At 40.1% G+C, this 17,747-nt stretch overlaps 1 protein-coding gene across 2 annotated transcripts in view; it reads right to left on the bottom strand.

Moving 5' to 3' along the window:
* Positions 1 to 17,747, bottom strand: part of ema (C-type lectin domain containing ema) — a 223,042-nt gene that overhangs the window by 129,026 nt on the left and 76,269 nt on the right. For both annotated transcript variants that reach the window (XM_090386684.1, XM_090386685.1), the window contains exon 11: positions 8,426 to 8,678. In XM_090386684.1, coding sequence (XP_090242810.1) covers positions 8,426 to 8,678 — 253 coding nt within the window. The remainder of the gene's footprint in view (positions 1 to 8,425; positions 8,679 to 17,747) is intronic.

The following is a 17,747-nucleotide window of genomic DNA, read 5'->3' as shown; positions in this document are numbered from 1 at the left end:
TGATGATCCTGCTCTGGTGGTTAACAAACTAAATGAGTATTTTACATTCACCCATGATAAGTTATTCAGGGAAGGGAATGCCAGAGGTGAGTTAAACTCTGGCAGTGAACTAGATGATTTTGTAATAACTGAAAGGAAAGTGGAGGAGAAATTGAAGATAAACATAAAAAAAGGCACCTGGGGTTGATGGGATCTATCCAGTTATATTAAAGGAGGCAGCAAAGGAAGTAAGCAAACTCCTAGCCATAATTATGAGAGCTTCTTTGGACTCAGGGGAGGTACCCATGGACTGAAGAAGTGCAAATGTGACACCAATTCACAAAGGAGGATCAAAGGGCGACACAAGTATTTATAGACCTGTTAGTTTAACTTCTGTTCCAGGAAAATTAATGGAGGCACTGGTTAAAGGGCAGGATCATCTAGACATGACTTCAGTTATAGCTCAGACACAGCATGGTTTTGTTAAGGGAAAGTCTTGCCTGACCAATTTGATTGGATACTATGATGTGGTCACAAAGGAACTGGATGCAGGGAATAACTTTGATATTATATATTTGGATCTTAAGAAAGGCTTTTGATACTGTTGCACATGGAAGACTACTGAATAAATTGGAGCAGTGTGGCATTGGAGGCAAATTGCTGCTATGGATAAAGGGATGGCTGAGTGAGAGAAGACAGAGTGGTAATCAATGGACACCTCTCATCGTGGAGTCCCTCAGGATTCAGTGTTGGGTCCATTGTTGTTTTCTGTATTTATAAATGATATTGTTGATGGTATATATCAAGCTTAATGTCCAAGTTTGCAGATGATACGAATGTTGCAGCCAGTCGACATGTTAAGGACACTAATGACAGTACGCTGCTGCAACAGGATCTAGAAAAGTTGAGCAGATGGGTTGAGAGGTGGAAAATGAAGTTTAACATTAACAAATGTCAAGTACTACATATGGGAGCAGTAACCCCAGAGTGACATATCAACTGTGTTGTACTACACTGAGAGTGGTAGAGAATGAAAAGGACCAGGGGGTAATTGTGCAAGCAGATATGAAGTTTACTGAGCAGTGCAGACAGTCTGCAAGAGTAGGTCATAGGGTCTTGTCAATGATATACAGGAATTTTTCTAGCAGGAATAAGGAGGTGATTATCCCCTTGTATAAGGCAATGGTTAGACCACACCTTGAGTACTGTATACAGGTCTGGAGGCCTCATTTTAATAAGGATGTAGAGCTGTTGGAACGAGTACAGAGAAGGGCAACAAGATTAGTGAATGGAACAAAGGGTTGCTCTTACGAAGAAAGGCTTAAGTCTGGAGACTAGGCACCTGAGAAGTGATCTGATTGAGGTGTATAAAGCCTTAAATGGTTTGAGTATGCTCAATACTGATGGGGTTCTTTCTCTTGCTCAGAATAATCGCCTCAGAGGATCACCTCAGAATAATCGCATAAATTCAAATTGAGGAAATATGGTGGTAGGGTAGATGTGCAGAAGTTTGCTTTTAGCCAGCAGGTAGTTGGTTGTTGGAACAGACTTCCACATCCTTTGTTGTGGAAGTTGATAGCCTAAATAAATTTAAGGCTGAGCTGGCCAGGTATTTGGAATGAAAGGAGGGGTGAAATGGGAGCAGGTTTTTTTTTTTTTTGGCTGATACTGCATAAGCTTGCTTTCTTGCATCATATGCCTCTATTAATGCTAATGCTAACTGATCATGGGACACCAGAACAAAAGTGATAAAAGCAGGATAGCACAATGAATGGATGAATTTTATGTATGAATTCTAGAAATCGTCCAGTAGGTGCTGCCATTTCTAATCCAAATAATTGTAGACAGTTTATAATTGTTGCAACACAAAATTAGCTATTAAAATTGGAGGAGGAGGAAATTGTGCCTATGCTTTTTAGCATAAGCATTAGCATTAGTAGAGACATTTGATGCAAGAAAGCAAGCTTATGCAGCAATGTTATGTCAATGTTAAACTTCATTTGCCACCTCTCAGCCCATCTGCTCAACCTTTCCAGATCCTGTTGCAGCAGCAGCATAGTGTCAGTAGTGTCCTTGACAACCCTGCCTACCTTTGTATCATCTGCAAACTTCGACATTAAGCTTGATATACCCTCATCAATATCATTTATGAATACAGAAAACAATAATGGACCCAACACTGAGCCCTGAGGAACTCCACTAATAACATTAGTCCACGACGAGCAGTGTCCATTGATTACCACTCTGCCTTGATATTAAAGTTAAACTCACAGGTTAAACTCAGAGGTTAAACTCACAGGTCTATAATTACTTCATTCGTGATCATTCGTGTATTAAGAATTTGCAGATAAAGGAACAACTAGGTGGCAGTGATCACAGTGTGCTGAAGTGGGATTTACTCAAAGAGGTAACTACCGTCAGGGGTAAAGGAAAGGGTTTTTGCTTCCGTAAAGGGGTGTACAGTGGTCTCAGACAGTTTTTAAATTCTGTACAGTGGGATCAACTGACGATGTTACAAACAGTAAATTCTAAGTGGGAAGCATTCAAGGAATTAATCGTGGAAGCTACTAGACTTTATATACCGATTAAGAAATATCGTTCAAGGTTTAGGCCTAAATGGACTAAATCAAATGAACTAATGAGACTCGTGACAGAGAAGAAAAATGCATGGGATGCATATAAATTATCAGGTGACGCAGAAGCCTGTGGCAGATATAAGCTAGTCTGTAATCAGGTCACAAAGGAGGTTCGGCAGGCGAAGGCGGATTACGAGAAATCTTTGGCAAGAGATGCTAAGAAAAACAGCAAGGATTTCTTTACTTATATAAACTCTAAAAGGAAGGGGATTAATATGATTGGTCCACTTGACATCGATGGTTCGACTGTTGATGATCCTGCTCAGATAGCAAACAAACTGAATGAGTATTTTGCATCTACATTCACACGTGAGGAATTATTACAGTTTGAAAATGGAAGAAGGTTATCAAATTGTAGCAGTGTGCTTAATGATTTTGTAATAACTGAGAGCAAAGTGGAGGAGAAATTGTTGAAGTTAAACATAAGAAAGGCACCTGGGGTGGATGGGATCTATCCAGTTATTTTAAAGGAGGCGGCAAAGCAACTAAGCAAACCCTTAGCCATAATTATGAGAGCATCCTTGGACTCAGGGGAGGTTCCCACGGACTGGAGATGTGCAAATGTGTCCCCAATTGACAAAGGTGGATCGAAGGGTGACACGAGTAATTACAGACCAGTTAGTTTAACTTCTGTTCCGGGTAAAATAATGGAGTCACTGGTTAAAGATGCATTGCAGGATCATCTAGACAAGACTGCAGCAATAATTCAAACACAGCATGGGTTTGTTAAGGGAAAGTCTTGTCTGACAAATTTGATTGGTTATTATGACGTGGTCACAAAGGAACTGGATGCAAAAAATAATTTTGATATCATATACTTGGATTTCAGGAAAGCTTTTGACACTGTTGCGCATGGAAGACTACTGTACAAATTGGAGCAGAATGGTATTAAGGGTAAGTTGCTACAATGGATAAAAGGATGGTTAAGTGGGAGAAGACAGAGGGTGGTAATCAATGGGTGCTGCTCTTCTTGGACTAATGTTATTAGTGGAGTCCCCACAGGGTTCGGTGTTGGGTCCACTGTTGTTTTGTGTATTTATCAATGATATTGATGAAGGTATATCAGGCTTGATGTCGAAGTTTGCAGATGACACAAAGGTTGGCAGGGTTGTTAATGACAGTAATGGCAGTGTGCTACTGCAACAGGATCTAGATAATTTGGGCAGATGGGCTAAGAAGTGGCAACTGAAGTTCAATCTTGACAAATGCAAAGTACTGCATATGGGGAGAAGTAACCCCAGAGAAACGTACCAACTGTGTGGTACTACACTTAAGGTGGTAGAAAATGAAAAAGACCTGGTAGTAATTGTGCAGTCAGATATGAAGTTTTCTGAGCAGTGCAGACAGGCTGCTAGGGTGGGTAATGGGGTTTTGTCAATGATATATAGGAATTTTGCTAGCAGGGAAAAGGAGGTGATTGTCCCTCTGTATAAGGCAATGGTCAGGCCACGCCTTGAGTACTGCGTACAGGTCTGGAGGCCTCATTTTAGGAAGGATGTAGATTTGCTTGAGCGTGTACAGAGAAGAGCAACACGATTGGTGAGGGGAATGAAGGGATTCTCTTACCAAAAAAGGCTTAAGTTCTGCAAATTGCAGTGGCTGGAGACTAGGCACCTGCGCGGTGATCTGATTGAGGTCTATAAGGCCTTGAATGGGTTGAGCACGCTGAATTCTGATGGGATCCTTCCACTTGTTCAGATTACGAACCTACGGGGACATAAGTTCAAATTAAGAAAGGACAGATGTAGAATAGATGTGCGGAAATTTGCCTTTAGCCAGCGGGTGGTTAATTGCTGGAACAAACTTCCATCTGTCGTTGTGGAAGTTGATAGGTTAAATAAATTTAAGGAGGAACTGGACAGGTATTTGGAGGGAATGGTGTGATTTTTTTTTTTTTTGGCTGATGCTGCATAAGCTCCTACACTTGCTTTCTTGCATCATGTGCCACCACTACTACTACTACTACTTGTGTCAGCCTTTGATCCTCCTGGGTGACATTTGCACATCTCCAGTCTGTGGGTACCTCCCCTGAGTCCAAGGAAGCTCTCATAATTATGGCTGAGTTTGCTTACTTCCTTTGCTGCCTCCTTTAATATAATTGGATAGATCCCATCCACCCCAGGTGCCTTTCTTGTGTTTATCTTCAACAATTTCTCCTCCACTTTACTCTCAGTTATTACAAGATTCTCTAGCTTACTGCTAGAGTTGAATACACCTCTGGCTTTCCCCTCGCTAAATAACTCCTCATGTGTGAATGTCAATGCAAAATATTCATTTAGTTTGTTAGCTACCTGAGCAGGATCATCAACAGTTGACCCATCGATATCAAGTGGCCCAATCTGATTCATCCCCTTCCTTCTAGAGTTTACATAAGTAAAGAACTCTCTGCTGTTTTTCTTTGCCAAAGATTTCTCGTAATCCGCCTTCGCCTGCCTAACCTCCTTTGTAACTTGGTTACAGACCAGCTTATATCTATTATAACAGGCTTCTGCGTCACATGTTAATTTATATGTATCCCATGCATTTTTATTCTCTGTCACATGTCTAATTAGTTCATCTGACATCCATTTAGGCCTAAATCTTGAACAATATTTCTTTGTTGGTATGAAAAGCCTAGTAGTTTCCAAGATTAATTCTTTGAATGCTTCCCATTTTGAATTTGCTGTTGGTAATATCATCAGTTGGTTCCACCGTATAGAATTTAAATACGGTCTCAGACCACTGTAGTCACCTTTATGAAAGCAAAAACCCTTCCCTTTACCTTTGATGGTAGTTACCTCGTTGAGTAAATCCCACTTCAGCACACTGATCACTGCCACCTAGTGGTTCCTTTATCTGCCGATTCTTGATGCATGAAGAATCATTACTGATAATCAGATCAAGAGTATTACTCCCTCTAGTTGCCTCCTAAACATGCTGCTGTAGAAAACAATCATCCAATAAATCCACAAAAGCCTTGCTATTGTGTGAGTGACCAACTCACAAATTCCAGTTAATATCCGTGAAATTAAAATCCCCCATTATAAGACACTCTAATTTACTGGCTCACTCTATTTCTCTGCACAATTGCTCATTATACTCATCAGATTCATTAGGCCTATAACACACACACACACCTACTCTACTTTCCTTTCCCAGTGCTTATGTCACACCAAACAGACTCAACATTGCATTATCCAGCAACATCAATTGTATACACTTCCTTAGATTTTATTTGTTTCTTAACTAAAAACATAACCCCTCCTCCCTTCTGTCCTGTCTATCCTTTCTGTACACATTGTACTCCTCAAATTCCAGTTCTGCACTGCTTATGTCTCTGTGACACCATGTCTGTGATATTCCACCAATATCTGCCTTTGATGTCTTAACTAGCACTTCAAGCTCATCAAATTTATTAACTTAGTTAGTTAGTTATTTGGTTTTTAGGAGCATTAGCAACTAAGACCATATTGCTCCGGGATATGCGGTGGTCATTCTCTGACCTTTCCACATCTTCTGTATTTGGTGGTGACGGGCTCGAACCCCTGTCTAATCAAGAAGCGTGCACTGCTGCTCCTTCCCACCTGGCTACGGATGCGCCCAATTTATTAACTATACTCCTAGCATTGGTGTACATGAAAGTATACATGCACCTGTTTCTACTCTTAGTTACCCTAACGCATCCCAAGTATTCACTTGTTCCGCTATGACTCCCAGAAGTCCTGGAAATTAACATTGCCTTGCTTTTCAGGCTGCTGCTAAATTGCATTTCAACAGAAGTAGTGCAGGAATCACTTTTACCTCTGCCAGTGGCTACTGTTAATCTATTAGTCCGTGGATCCCCCCCCCCAATCTAGCAGTTTTCCGACCCACTTAACTCTGTCTCAATAGCATCTGGGCAGAATTGCAAACACTTTCAAATTCAACCCTAACCCACGGCTTTTTTCAGCATTGTCTTGTACTTGTTAAGTAATTCTGCCAGTCTCCTACTCTTAATATCATTAGTGCCGTGTACAATAATATCACCCTTTGTGCCCTTAAAGGATGATATCTGCCCTACAAAATCATCAACCATTGATATGCATATCAATGTAGCAATTAAAAGTAGTTAATTGTATAACCCCCATTTAATCAGTGATTATACAATCACGGCTATTTGTGATTACTAAAGTGATATACGAGGTACATTAAAAAAGTTCCTGTAATTTCATTATAAATGTTTAAGCGAACAGCTGGGCTAACTAAACTTCATCTTCCAAGTACCTTCCTTCTGCACACATACACAAAAAAAAAATTGTGTATGGCAAGTTTGTGTATTTTTTAGTGCACTTAGGACCACTAAACATTTTTTTTTTTTATGTTATCCACAACGGATAACAAGGTCGGGACAGTAGGGAGACTGTTGCATGACTGCGATTTTTTGAAGCCAAAAACTGCTGAACTGCCATTGGTATGTTGACTGGACACATTGTCATGTTGCAGGATCCAACCATCCTTCCATTTTTTTCGTTATCTTCGCCTCACATCCTCATTCAAATGTGTCAAAATCTCAATGTAGTAAGCATGTATGTTATTTGGTTTTTAGGAGCATTAGCAACTAAGGCCATATTGCTCTGGGATATGCGGCGGTCATTCCCTGACCTTTCCGCATCCTCCATACCTGGTGGTGACGGGCTCGAACCTGGTCTAATCAAGAAGTGTGTGCTACACACTGCTGCTCCTTCCCACCTGGCTACGGAGGCGCCATGTAGTAAGCAGCAGCAATGCTTCTCCCCAATCACAAACTCGTGGTACACTATGCCACCACTCAAAAAAAAAAAAAATAAATAATCAGCATGACTGATGATTTTGTTGCACAAGATTTCTTGGGGTATGAGGACATTTTTGTGTACCATTTGTGATTCCGCCTTTGTCTCAGGGTTGTAGGCGAACACCAAACTCTCATCCCCAGCGACTTTTTTCTTAGGAAGCCTGGATCCTGCATAGAATTTTAGTATGATTTAATGATTCAATATGATAAAGATAACAATTCTGCTGTGGAGAAATTCATTAAATTTCTTGCAGCATAACAAGATTGCTATGAGTTTTGTTTTTGCTGCTATTATCAGTCATAGTTTGATGTATATTTGACAAATATATTTACCTTATAAAAAATATGATATTCAGGATGTTAGAACTATTCAATTCAAATCTACATGATAAAATTCAATGTAATGTCCCTAAATATTACAGCAAGTTCAGACTCATACATCACTGGTAAGAATACAACATTGTAAGTAATTGTAATCATTTTGCTGCTGCTAATGAGAACAGAGGGATATAAAAATTTCCTGTGAAACACAGCCACAACATGAGCAGAAGGGGAACCAGCTCTAATGGTAGGAAAGAAGGATGCCATTTATCAAAAAGTTATACCACCTATAAAATAATAGCAAATTTTCATTATGGTTCCATTCAAGACTGTTTATTATGGTTCCATTCAATACCTGTAAGACTGTTTTGACAGCCTTTTTGAACTTGACAAGCTATTCATAAGTTGCAGGATCCAATTTAGACTTCGAATTATACTGTAGAATTATTTGAATAATCTGCACTGCAAGATTATTTTTTATATAATTTTTTGGAGAACAGTAGTGACTTTGAAATCCATTGCATTTTGAACAATCTGATATTGAATTATTGAGAATATAATGTATATACATACCATTATCATATAAATCATTTTTCCCAATATTGGCTCTGCACAGGGAATAAAACAATTTACCAAAAATAACTGGAGCACTATTTTCAAAATTGGTCATTATAAATACAACAGTAGTAGACAAACATACCTTTAACACTTGCCTGCGAGCCAGATACAGCTTTGTCAGTAATTTTTGGTTCTGAACCAAGTCCTGAATGAGGAGAGCTATCACTAGCCTCAAGGGAAAGAGATGCATCTGACAAATGAGTTCCTTCTGATGATACAGATGTATCTTCCATTTCTTCTTGTTCACTGCTTGTTCTGCTATGGATTGTCGACTCCAATAATTTTTCCAAACTTTCCTCTGGGGCTACAAACTCTGGCTCAGAAGTTATGTCACCCTAAACAATGGAGGAGGTATAGAAAGGAAATAAATCCACCTTCACAGCCTCACTAAAAAAAATCCATTTCTTGACTAAAATTTAATGATAAAAATTTATCAATAAAGGAAATAAATATTATTTATGTTATCACTTTTAACATAATGACTTCCAGGTTTTATAATATCATACATTTTTATATTTTACACTCTATACATTTTACATTCATATTTCCAAAATGAAATAGTTCAAGTGTTAAGCATGAAATGCTTGTTACAGTTTGCAGAGATTATGCTATAATGAAAAAAACATTTTTCATTATAGGTTTCCAGTAGTTTCAATGGTTTCATGAAGGAATTTAAAATTTTAATTGAAAGTGAAGAAAGAAATGAACCATCAACATACTGAAGCATCCACAACATTTTTCAGTTAGATTAATAAGTGACCATTTGAGAAACTGATGAGGAGGCTTTCATCTGGTTTGTGAATGGTCATTTTGACTGAGGATTTGAGCATGAGGTGAGTGAGTGAGCGCCAAGTTTGTTCTATGCATTTTCACTTGAGATAAATAATTCAAAATAAAAAAAAGGAGTGCAATCAAAACCACATGTGAAAGTCAGACTATTTTTTGACAATGAGAGGACGGCATTATCAGAATTCATTCTGTGCAGTGTCAATGTAAATGTAGCCTACTACCTTAGGAAGTTTTAAAACAGTCAATAGACACAATACAATGTAAATGGCCCAAAAAAACTGGTGAAATGGTTGGCTCCATCATGATGTGGCACACATCATGGAGTGCAATCTGGAAATTTTTGACTAACAAAAACATTGCCACACCAGCAAGTTTATATTCACCTAATTTGAAAAAAATCCAATCAAACATGACAAACTGCCTCAGCACCTCTGTAGCTGGGTGGGCAGGAGCAGCAGAGCATAGAACACGCTTCTTGATTAGACCGGGGTTCGAGCCCGTGACCACCAAATACTGAGGATGCGGAAAGGTCAGGGAATGACCACCGCATATCCCCGGAGCAATATGGCCTTAGTTGCTAATGCTCCTAAAAACCAAATAACAAACATAACAAACTGCCTAAAGCACTCATAAGGGATGATGTCCAAAAACGTTTTGATGTGGCAGGCATGACAGAACAAGTGTGTAGTTGTTGATTCAGTGATAAATGTTTATAATTTAAACATTTACCACTGAATAAAATTAATATTTTTGCAACATTTACCAAACGTTTTGATCAACCCTTGTACAGCAATCTGGTACAATGTAAACCATAATTAAATGCATAAGAAAATATATTTGGTCATGCCAAAGAGCTGAATATGAGGGGAAAATGAAGAAAAGCTAGTTTTGAGTCAACATATGAATGGATGTTGACCTACTGATGCAACTGTTTTGGAAGGAGACTGAACTACATATGCTAATTCAGAACAGTGCTCGTGCAAACATTTGCAGCAGAAACATCTGTTGTGATAGGCAGATGCAATTATTTGCAGAAATAAATGTTCTAGGTGGCAGATGACTCTCATCAACCAGGGCAATACCACCACTTTGCTTGTTGGAGGCTTGAAGTAGTGAAACCCATGTTTAGTCTCCAGAGCTAAGTTCCGGTCAACCCCTCCCCATCTCTCCCATCATGCAGTATGACTAATGACTTTTGAGGTTATGATGGACATCATGGCAAGATCCAATCTTCCTTACATTGAGGGTGCAGCTCTAAAATGGCGTTTGCAGGCCAGCTGCTAGGTAGTACACTGGGCTGAACCTTTTAGTAACTCTCTAGGAGGCTTCCAGATAAGCTAGTGTATAATCTTGCTACCTCTACTCTGCCAGATAGTGACTGGAGGGAGTCCGAGTAGTATGTATGCAGGGAGGGAAGAGGCCACATTATGTCAAGGATCTGGGTATATTCTTACCATGTATTAGAAGACGAAATGCACAGGGCATAATTTCTTATGGGTTTAGGTAATTAACTATATAATATCGGTGTAGATACATCATAGTTTACCCATAATTTGAACTATATATGTAGTGTAAACGGCATTGTTTTAATTGTATCTCATACTGTGGGTGCCTTCACAACGAGATAGCTGGTATTGCACTACTTCAAATAAATAATCCTTTCTAGCAGAAAAGACTACTGTTATTTATTTTCAGTGGATACCCCCACCCAGACAATCGTTTCGAAGCTAGTTGGCTTCATCATCAGTGAGTGGGCAGGTACTCTGGTAATGCAACATGCCATCACAGTTGCAAAGTTATTCTTTAGAAGTTCTTCTCTACTAGAGAAGCATTATTTATTTGAAGTAGTGCAATACTAGCTATCTCGTTGTGAAGGCACCCAAAATATGAGATACAATTAAAACGATGCCTTTTACATTACCTACGTAGTTCAAATTTATAACTTCACTGAGGATGATTGTAGATAGCTCTCTGTCTTCTAACTTCTCCACTGATGCTGGTGTCCCCCAAGTTTCAGTTCTTTCCCCCCCCACTCTTTTCCTCTTGTCTATTAATGACCCTCTTCCATTCACTGGAAATCCTATCCATAGTTTTGCCGATGATAGCATATTGCATTCCACTTTTCAGTTTGAGAAATCTTACCCTGCTCAATCAGCTTCAACTTCTCGAATATCCACTACCAATTCTTTAAATGCCGATCTCCAGGTAATTCTTCGTGATGCAAAGACAACTTAGTTGATTTCAATCCTTCTACAACTCAATCTTGTCTTATATCTTGCAAAAAGGATTCTTCTGCTCCTCTGCAAACTTGGACATTAAGGCTGATATACCATCATCAATACCATTTATAAATACAGAAAACAACAATGGACCCAACACTGAACCCTGAGGGACTCCACTAATAACATTTAGTCCACGAAGAGCAGTGTCCATTGATTACCACTCTCTGTCTTCTCCCACACAACCATCCCTTTTTCCATAGCAGCAATTTACCTTCAATGCCACACTGCTCCAATTTGTGCAGCAGTCTTCCATGTGCAACGGTATCAAAGGCTTTTCTAAGATCCAAATATAAGATATTAAAGTTATTCCCTACATCCAGTTCCTTTGTGACTACATCACAGTATCCAATCAAATTAGTCAGACAAGACTTCCCCTTAACAAACCCATGCTGTGTCTGAATTATTGCTGCAGTCTTGTCTAGGTGATCCTGCAATGCTTCTTTAACCAGTGCCTCAATTAATTTCCTTGGAACAGAAGTTAAACTAACTGGTCTGTAATTACTCTTGTCACACTTTGTCCTCCTTTGTGAATTGTATACATTTGCATATCTCCAGTCCATGGGTACCTCCCCTCAGTCCAGGGAAGCTCTCATAATTATGGCTAGGGATTTGCTTACTTCCTTTGCTGCCTCCTTTAATATAACCGGATAGATCCCATCCACTCCGGGTGCCTTTTTTATGTTTACCTTCAACAATTTCTCCTCCACTTTCCTCTCAGTTATTACAAAATCGTCCAGCTCACTGCCAGAGTTCAATTAACCTCTGGCATGCCCCTTCCTGAGTACAGCAGGCCCCCGTTATAACGCGGTTCGCTTTACGCTGATTCGCTATACCGCTGTTCTTATATTATAACCCGTATCTGACTATAACGCTGTCACAGATCACTATAACGCTCTTTTACAGATTACATTTTTGACATATTAACGAAATCGTTTCATTTGATGGAGTCGATAGCTTGAAAATGAATAGCAAAACAGCATTAAAACGTTTCCCACGCCGAGTTGAGAAATTTTCCCACGCTCAGTAAAATTTTCTCGCACGCTAATTTAGTTTCAGTACAGTGACTTGTCACGTAGTTCCGCGATCAACATTTTAAAAAATGATCAAGTATATTGCTTGTAATATTTGCGTTATATGCATTTATTCGAAGTCTAGTCATCACTCAGTAGAGTATTAGACATTGTGCGTAATGGACAGTTTACTTGAACATTGTATCGTAATTAATTCAACCAACGCAGTTACATTTTCGAAGAGCTAATAATGACTGATAGGAATGAAAAAGCAACAACGTCTGGGCACAGTACGAAGACCATAAATGTAAGAAAAAGACTGAATTTGAAAAGTAAATTAGACGTTTTGAAGCGAATCGATTCCGGTCAACGCCAAACGGATGTGTGCCATAATTTAGGACTTGCAACTTTAACTGTAAGAACAATTATAAAAAAATAAAGAATTAATTTTTGCAGCGGGAAAGATAGCTGTTCCACTGCAAGCAACTAGGACTAGGCCGGCTATTAGGATTGAAATGGAAAGACTTTAATTTTATTGAAGATAATATTCCAATGCAGAATTCAGTTAAGTTAAATATTAAAAAGAGAGAGAAAGAGATTAGCCAATATGATGATCTGAAGAAAACTCGCCTAAAAAAAAAAAAAAAAAAAAAGTGGAACCATTTAAAACTGGTAAGGGCTGGTTGAATAGATTTAAAATCCAGGGAGAAGCCGCAAGTGCAGATCAAGGAGCCGAAACTTTCAAAAAAGAACTTTTGTTAAAATTATTGAAGAGGGGTATTATGTGTTATACTTCTCAACAAGTTTTTAACATAGCTGAAGCAGGACTTTTGTGGAAACGAATGCCTAAAAGAAGTTTCATATTGAAAGAAGAAAAAAACATGCCAGGTTTCAAAGCAGTGAAGGATCGGTTGACTTTATTGTTGGTTTTAACGCTGCGGGGGATTTAAAATTAATACCCCTTTTAGTTTATTTGGAAAAGGGCCAAAGTTCAACTCAAAATGCACACATTTTTCATGATTAAATTCATCAATTAAATTAAATTCATTATTTTAATTGGAATTTTAAATTTACTTTTGACACGCAAGTAGTTACCACATAATTATACGTATGCAATGCAGAATATTTTATATGTGCAAATATTTGAATATTAAATATTTTGACCAACATTTGTGCATCTTTTCATTACTGTTTATTATTCATTAGGAAATATCCTATGGCACTGACCGCAGCTCATAAATACATATGTTACCTTATGGGAAAGCGGCGCTCGCTTAGCACGGATTCACTTAGCGCTCTGTTTTTCGGGAACGAATGATCAGCGTTAAGCGGGGGTCACCTGTATTTGTTTTTTCTTTATTAGTTGTTGGCGCATCAGCTTCTGTGGCCATAATGCACCTCCCAAGGTTTATGCACTAGTCTGATCCAAGTCCGAGGAGGGATTCAAAACCGTGACCTTTGGGTTGCCAGGCAGGCACTTTACCCACCCAGCTAGCCCGGTCAGCTCCTCCCTGAATAACTCCTCATGTGTGAATGTTGATGCAAAATACTCATTTAGTTTGTTAGCCACCTGAGCAGTATCATCAACAGTTGAACCATCAACATCCAAGTGGACACATTAGCATTAATAGAGACATATGATGCAAGAAAGCAAGCTTATGCAGCATCAGCCAAAAAAAAAAAAAAAAAACCCCTCCCATTTCATCCCTCCATATGCCTGTCCAGCTCAGCCTTAAATTTATTTAGGCTATTAGCTTCCACAATAAAGGATGAAAGCCTGTTCCACCAATCAGCTACCTGCTAGTTAAAGGCAAATTTCCACACATCTATTCTACAACTATCTTTCCTCAATTTGAAACTGTGCCCCCCCCCCCCAGGTTCTTAGTCTGAGCAAGACAAACAATCCCATCAGTATTCAGCTTGCTCAACCCATTCAAGGCCTTGTGCATCTCAATCAGATCACCTTTCAGGTGCCTACTCTCCAGGTGTTACAATTTCCAGAACTTACGCCTTTCTTGGTAAGAGCACCCCTTCGTTCCCCTTACCAATCTTGCTGCCCTTCTTTGTACTCATTCTAGCAACTCTACATCCTTCCTAAAATGAGGCCTCCAGACCTGTACACAGTACTCTATGTGTGACCTGACCATTGCCTTGTATAACGGGATTATCGAAGGTTCCACCATGAGACGCGATGCATGCGTGACACCGACACGGCATGGATTGATGGACACGGTTGAATACACCTGGAGTTTCTTTGACAGTAGCAGCAACGCAGACGAGTCTCGCCACGAGATCCATTTCCGTCTCCAAAGGAGATTCATACATGATAGATTTGAGGGCCCTCCCCCACAGAAAGAAATCAAGGCTCGATAAATCAGGTGAGCGTGGGGGCCAGGCAACGGGTCCACCACGGCCAATCCATCGATGCCCAAAATGCCTGTTCAAATGGTCACGAATATACCTTCCATAATGGGCAGGAGCCAGTCACGTTGAAACCAAATGTTGCGTCTCACATTTGCTGGAACATCGTCGAATAACCATGGTAAAACTTGTTCAAGAAAGATCCGATATTTAGCGGAGTTCATGCAGGATGGTAACAGGTATGGGTCGACTAAGCAGTCACCGACCATACCTGCCCACACATTTATTGCGAAGCGATGTTGTTCTGCATGAGGGCGCACACTTTGTGGGTTGTCGTGAGCCCACACACGAGCATTGTGCTGATTGAATAAGCCTTCCCAAGTGAAATAAGCCTCATCTGTAACCAAAACATAGGCTGGAAAATTCAAGTCTTGAACACTTTCTTGGAGAAACCACTGCACAAAAGCCACACGTGCGGGATGATCTTGGGGGAGCAGTAACTAAACCCTTTGGAGATGAAAGGGATTGTCATGTCAGACACGTTGTACACTGCATAAGGTATATATTCGTGTCAGACAGCACCTGGGATTTCTCCCATCTCCGTGTGTGTTTCGCTGTATCGAGGACAGTACACTGTCAAGCCAGAGACTTGAAAGTGTGTGGGCCGTGTCTGTGCCGTGTGATATGTTGTGCCCATTGTTTATCTGGCTTACTGGCTGCCTGGCCCCTAGTGGGGCCCGACATTACCCATACCCTGCCATGTGGAGGCTAGCATGTTTTATCCAGTATCACAACAAATTGCTCTGGCAGGTCCTGCCACCTAGTTTCCTGGGATTTCAGTGGCTAGGACCTAAAAAAAAAAAAAAAAAAAAATTGCATTTGACATTAATGCTTAAAGGGATTGCTGTTAGGAAATCGCTGGTTGGGGTTGAATGCTATAGAGATGTGTTAAAGGCCAAATAGGTCGGCCAAAATTTTGATGTTATTAAATTTAGACATGTGAGGCTATACGCTAGATAAAAGCTAATAGTCTTAGTTGTCTTAGAGATTTACATAAAACCGGTAGAATTTAGACGGTGATTATAATTTAGCGGCATTGTTAAGGGTGTACTCTGTCGATTTAGTGAAGGGGAGGAGACTGAAGACTGGGGGAAAACAGAAGAATAGGGTCAGTGGAGACGAGCCCTACTCCTCTTCTCCCTGCCTACCCCCCATATTTCACCTACAAGGTGAAATATGGGGGGTAGGCAGGGAGAAGAGGAGACAGAGATCCGTCTCCCTCCGTCCCCTGCCTGGGGATGGAGTTTTAAAGGGAACCAGGTTAGAGTACCCAGTTCAGATCGTCAATGGCGCAGAATGTCTTCGTCGGGGTCATGTCCAAGCAGTGTCGAATCCGGTATGAAGATCAAGCTGCCCATCCTGCTCCGGGGGTGGGATATGTTAGCTGTACACTGCAAAGAGACACTCCTAAGGCAGAGGTAACGGCATGTGTGCTGGCAGTAGGATTATTCTGGATGGCATTCAACACGCTTTCTTCCATGGCGGGAGTTTGCTTCGAACGTGGTCTGCCCACACTACTCCTGTTACCTCTAACTTACCCATAATTCCACTAATTTTAATGCACACGTGCAAAAAAACAGTGGTCCGGTACATGTCTGTCTGGGAAGTATTCTCCATAAATTTGTTGAGCGGCTCGTCCATTGCCCTCTGCTAATCCATACATTAGGTGCATGTCTGCCAGCTCACAGTTCATATATCGATGTATGCGCTTCGTGCGGAAACTACTGCTTGAATGAGTAAACCAGAAATTTTCCCTCTCGCGAATTGATGAGCAGCGCCATCTACTGACTTACGGTGACGTTTCCAGTTATGGGTTCCTATGCGATTCACATTCCTTTAGATGTTACCTACCTTCCCTAAACGTTTGTACCAATATTTTTGAGACACCCTGTATACAAAACAACAGTGGGCCCAACACCGAACCCTGGGGAGCTCCACTAATAACATTTGTCCAAGAAGAGCAGTGTCCACTGATTACCACTCTCTGTTGTCTCCCACTCAACCATCCCTTGATCCATTGTAGCAGCTTACCCTTGATGCCATACCTCTCCAATTTGTACAGCAGTCTTCCATGTGCAACAGTATCAAAAGCTTTCCTGAAATCCAAGTATATGATATCAAAATTATTTTTGGCATTCAGTTCCTTTGTGACCACATCATAGTAAGCAATCAAATTGGTCAGCAAGACCTCCCTTTCCTTTGCAAACCCATGCTGTGTCTTAACTATTACTGCAGTCTTGTCTAGATGATCTTGCAATGCTTCTTTAACCAGTGATTCCATCATTTTCCCCGGAACGCAAGTTAAACTAACAGGTCTGTAGTTATTTGTGTCGCCTTTTGAACCTCCTTTGTGAATTGGTGATACATTTGCACACCTCCAGTACATGGGTACCTCCCCTGAGTCCAGGGAAGCTCTCATAATTAAGGCTAAGGGTTTGCTTACTTCCTTTGCTGCCTCCTTTAATATAACTGGACAGATCCCATCCACCCCAGGTGCCTTCCTTATGTTTAACTTCAACAATTTCTATTACAAAATCACTTAGCTCCCTGTTAGCATTTGATAAACTTCTGGCACTCCCCTCATTGAATAACTCCTCATGTGTGATTGTAGATGCAAAATACTCATTCAGTTTATCAGCTACCTGATCATGATCATCAATAGTCAACCCATCCCTTTCCTTCTAGAGTTTACATAATTACTTATGTAAAAAACTCCTTGCTGTTTTTCTTTGCATCCTTTGCTTAGAATTCACTGTTGGTAACATCATCAGTTGATCCCACTGTACAGAATTTAAAAACTGTCTGATACCTCTGTAGTCACCTTTACAAAAGCAAAAAGCCCTTCCCTTTAGCCTTGATGGTAGTTACATCTTTATTTAATTCCCACATCAATACATTGTGA

This window comes from Mastigoproctus giganteus, chromosome 12, assembly GCF_048544385.1.
Source record: "Mastigoproctus giganteus isolate SK-2022 chromosome 12, ASM4854438v1, whole genome shotgun sequence".
Lineage (NCBI taxonomy): Eukaryota > Metazoa > Arthropoda > Arachnida > Uropygi > Thelyphonidae > Mastigoproctus > Mastigoproctus giganteus.
This window is presented reverse-complemented; position numbering and strand designations above follow the sequence as displayed.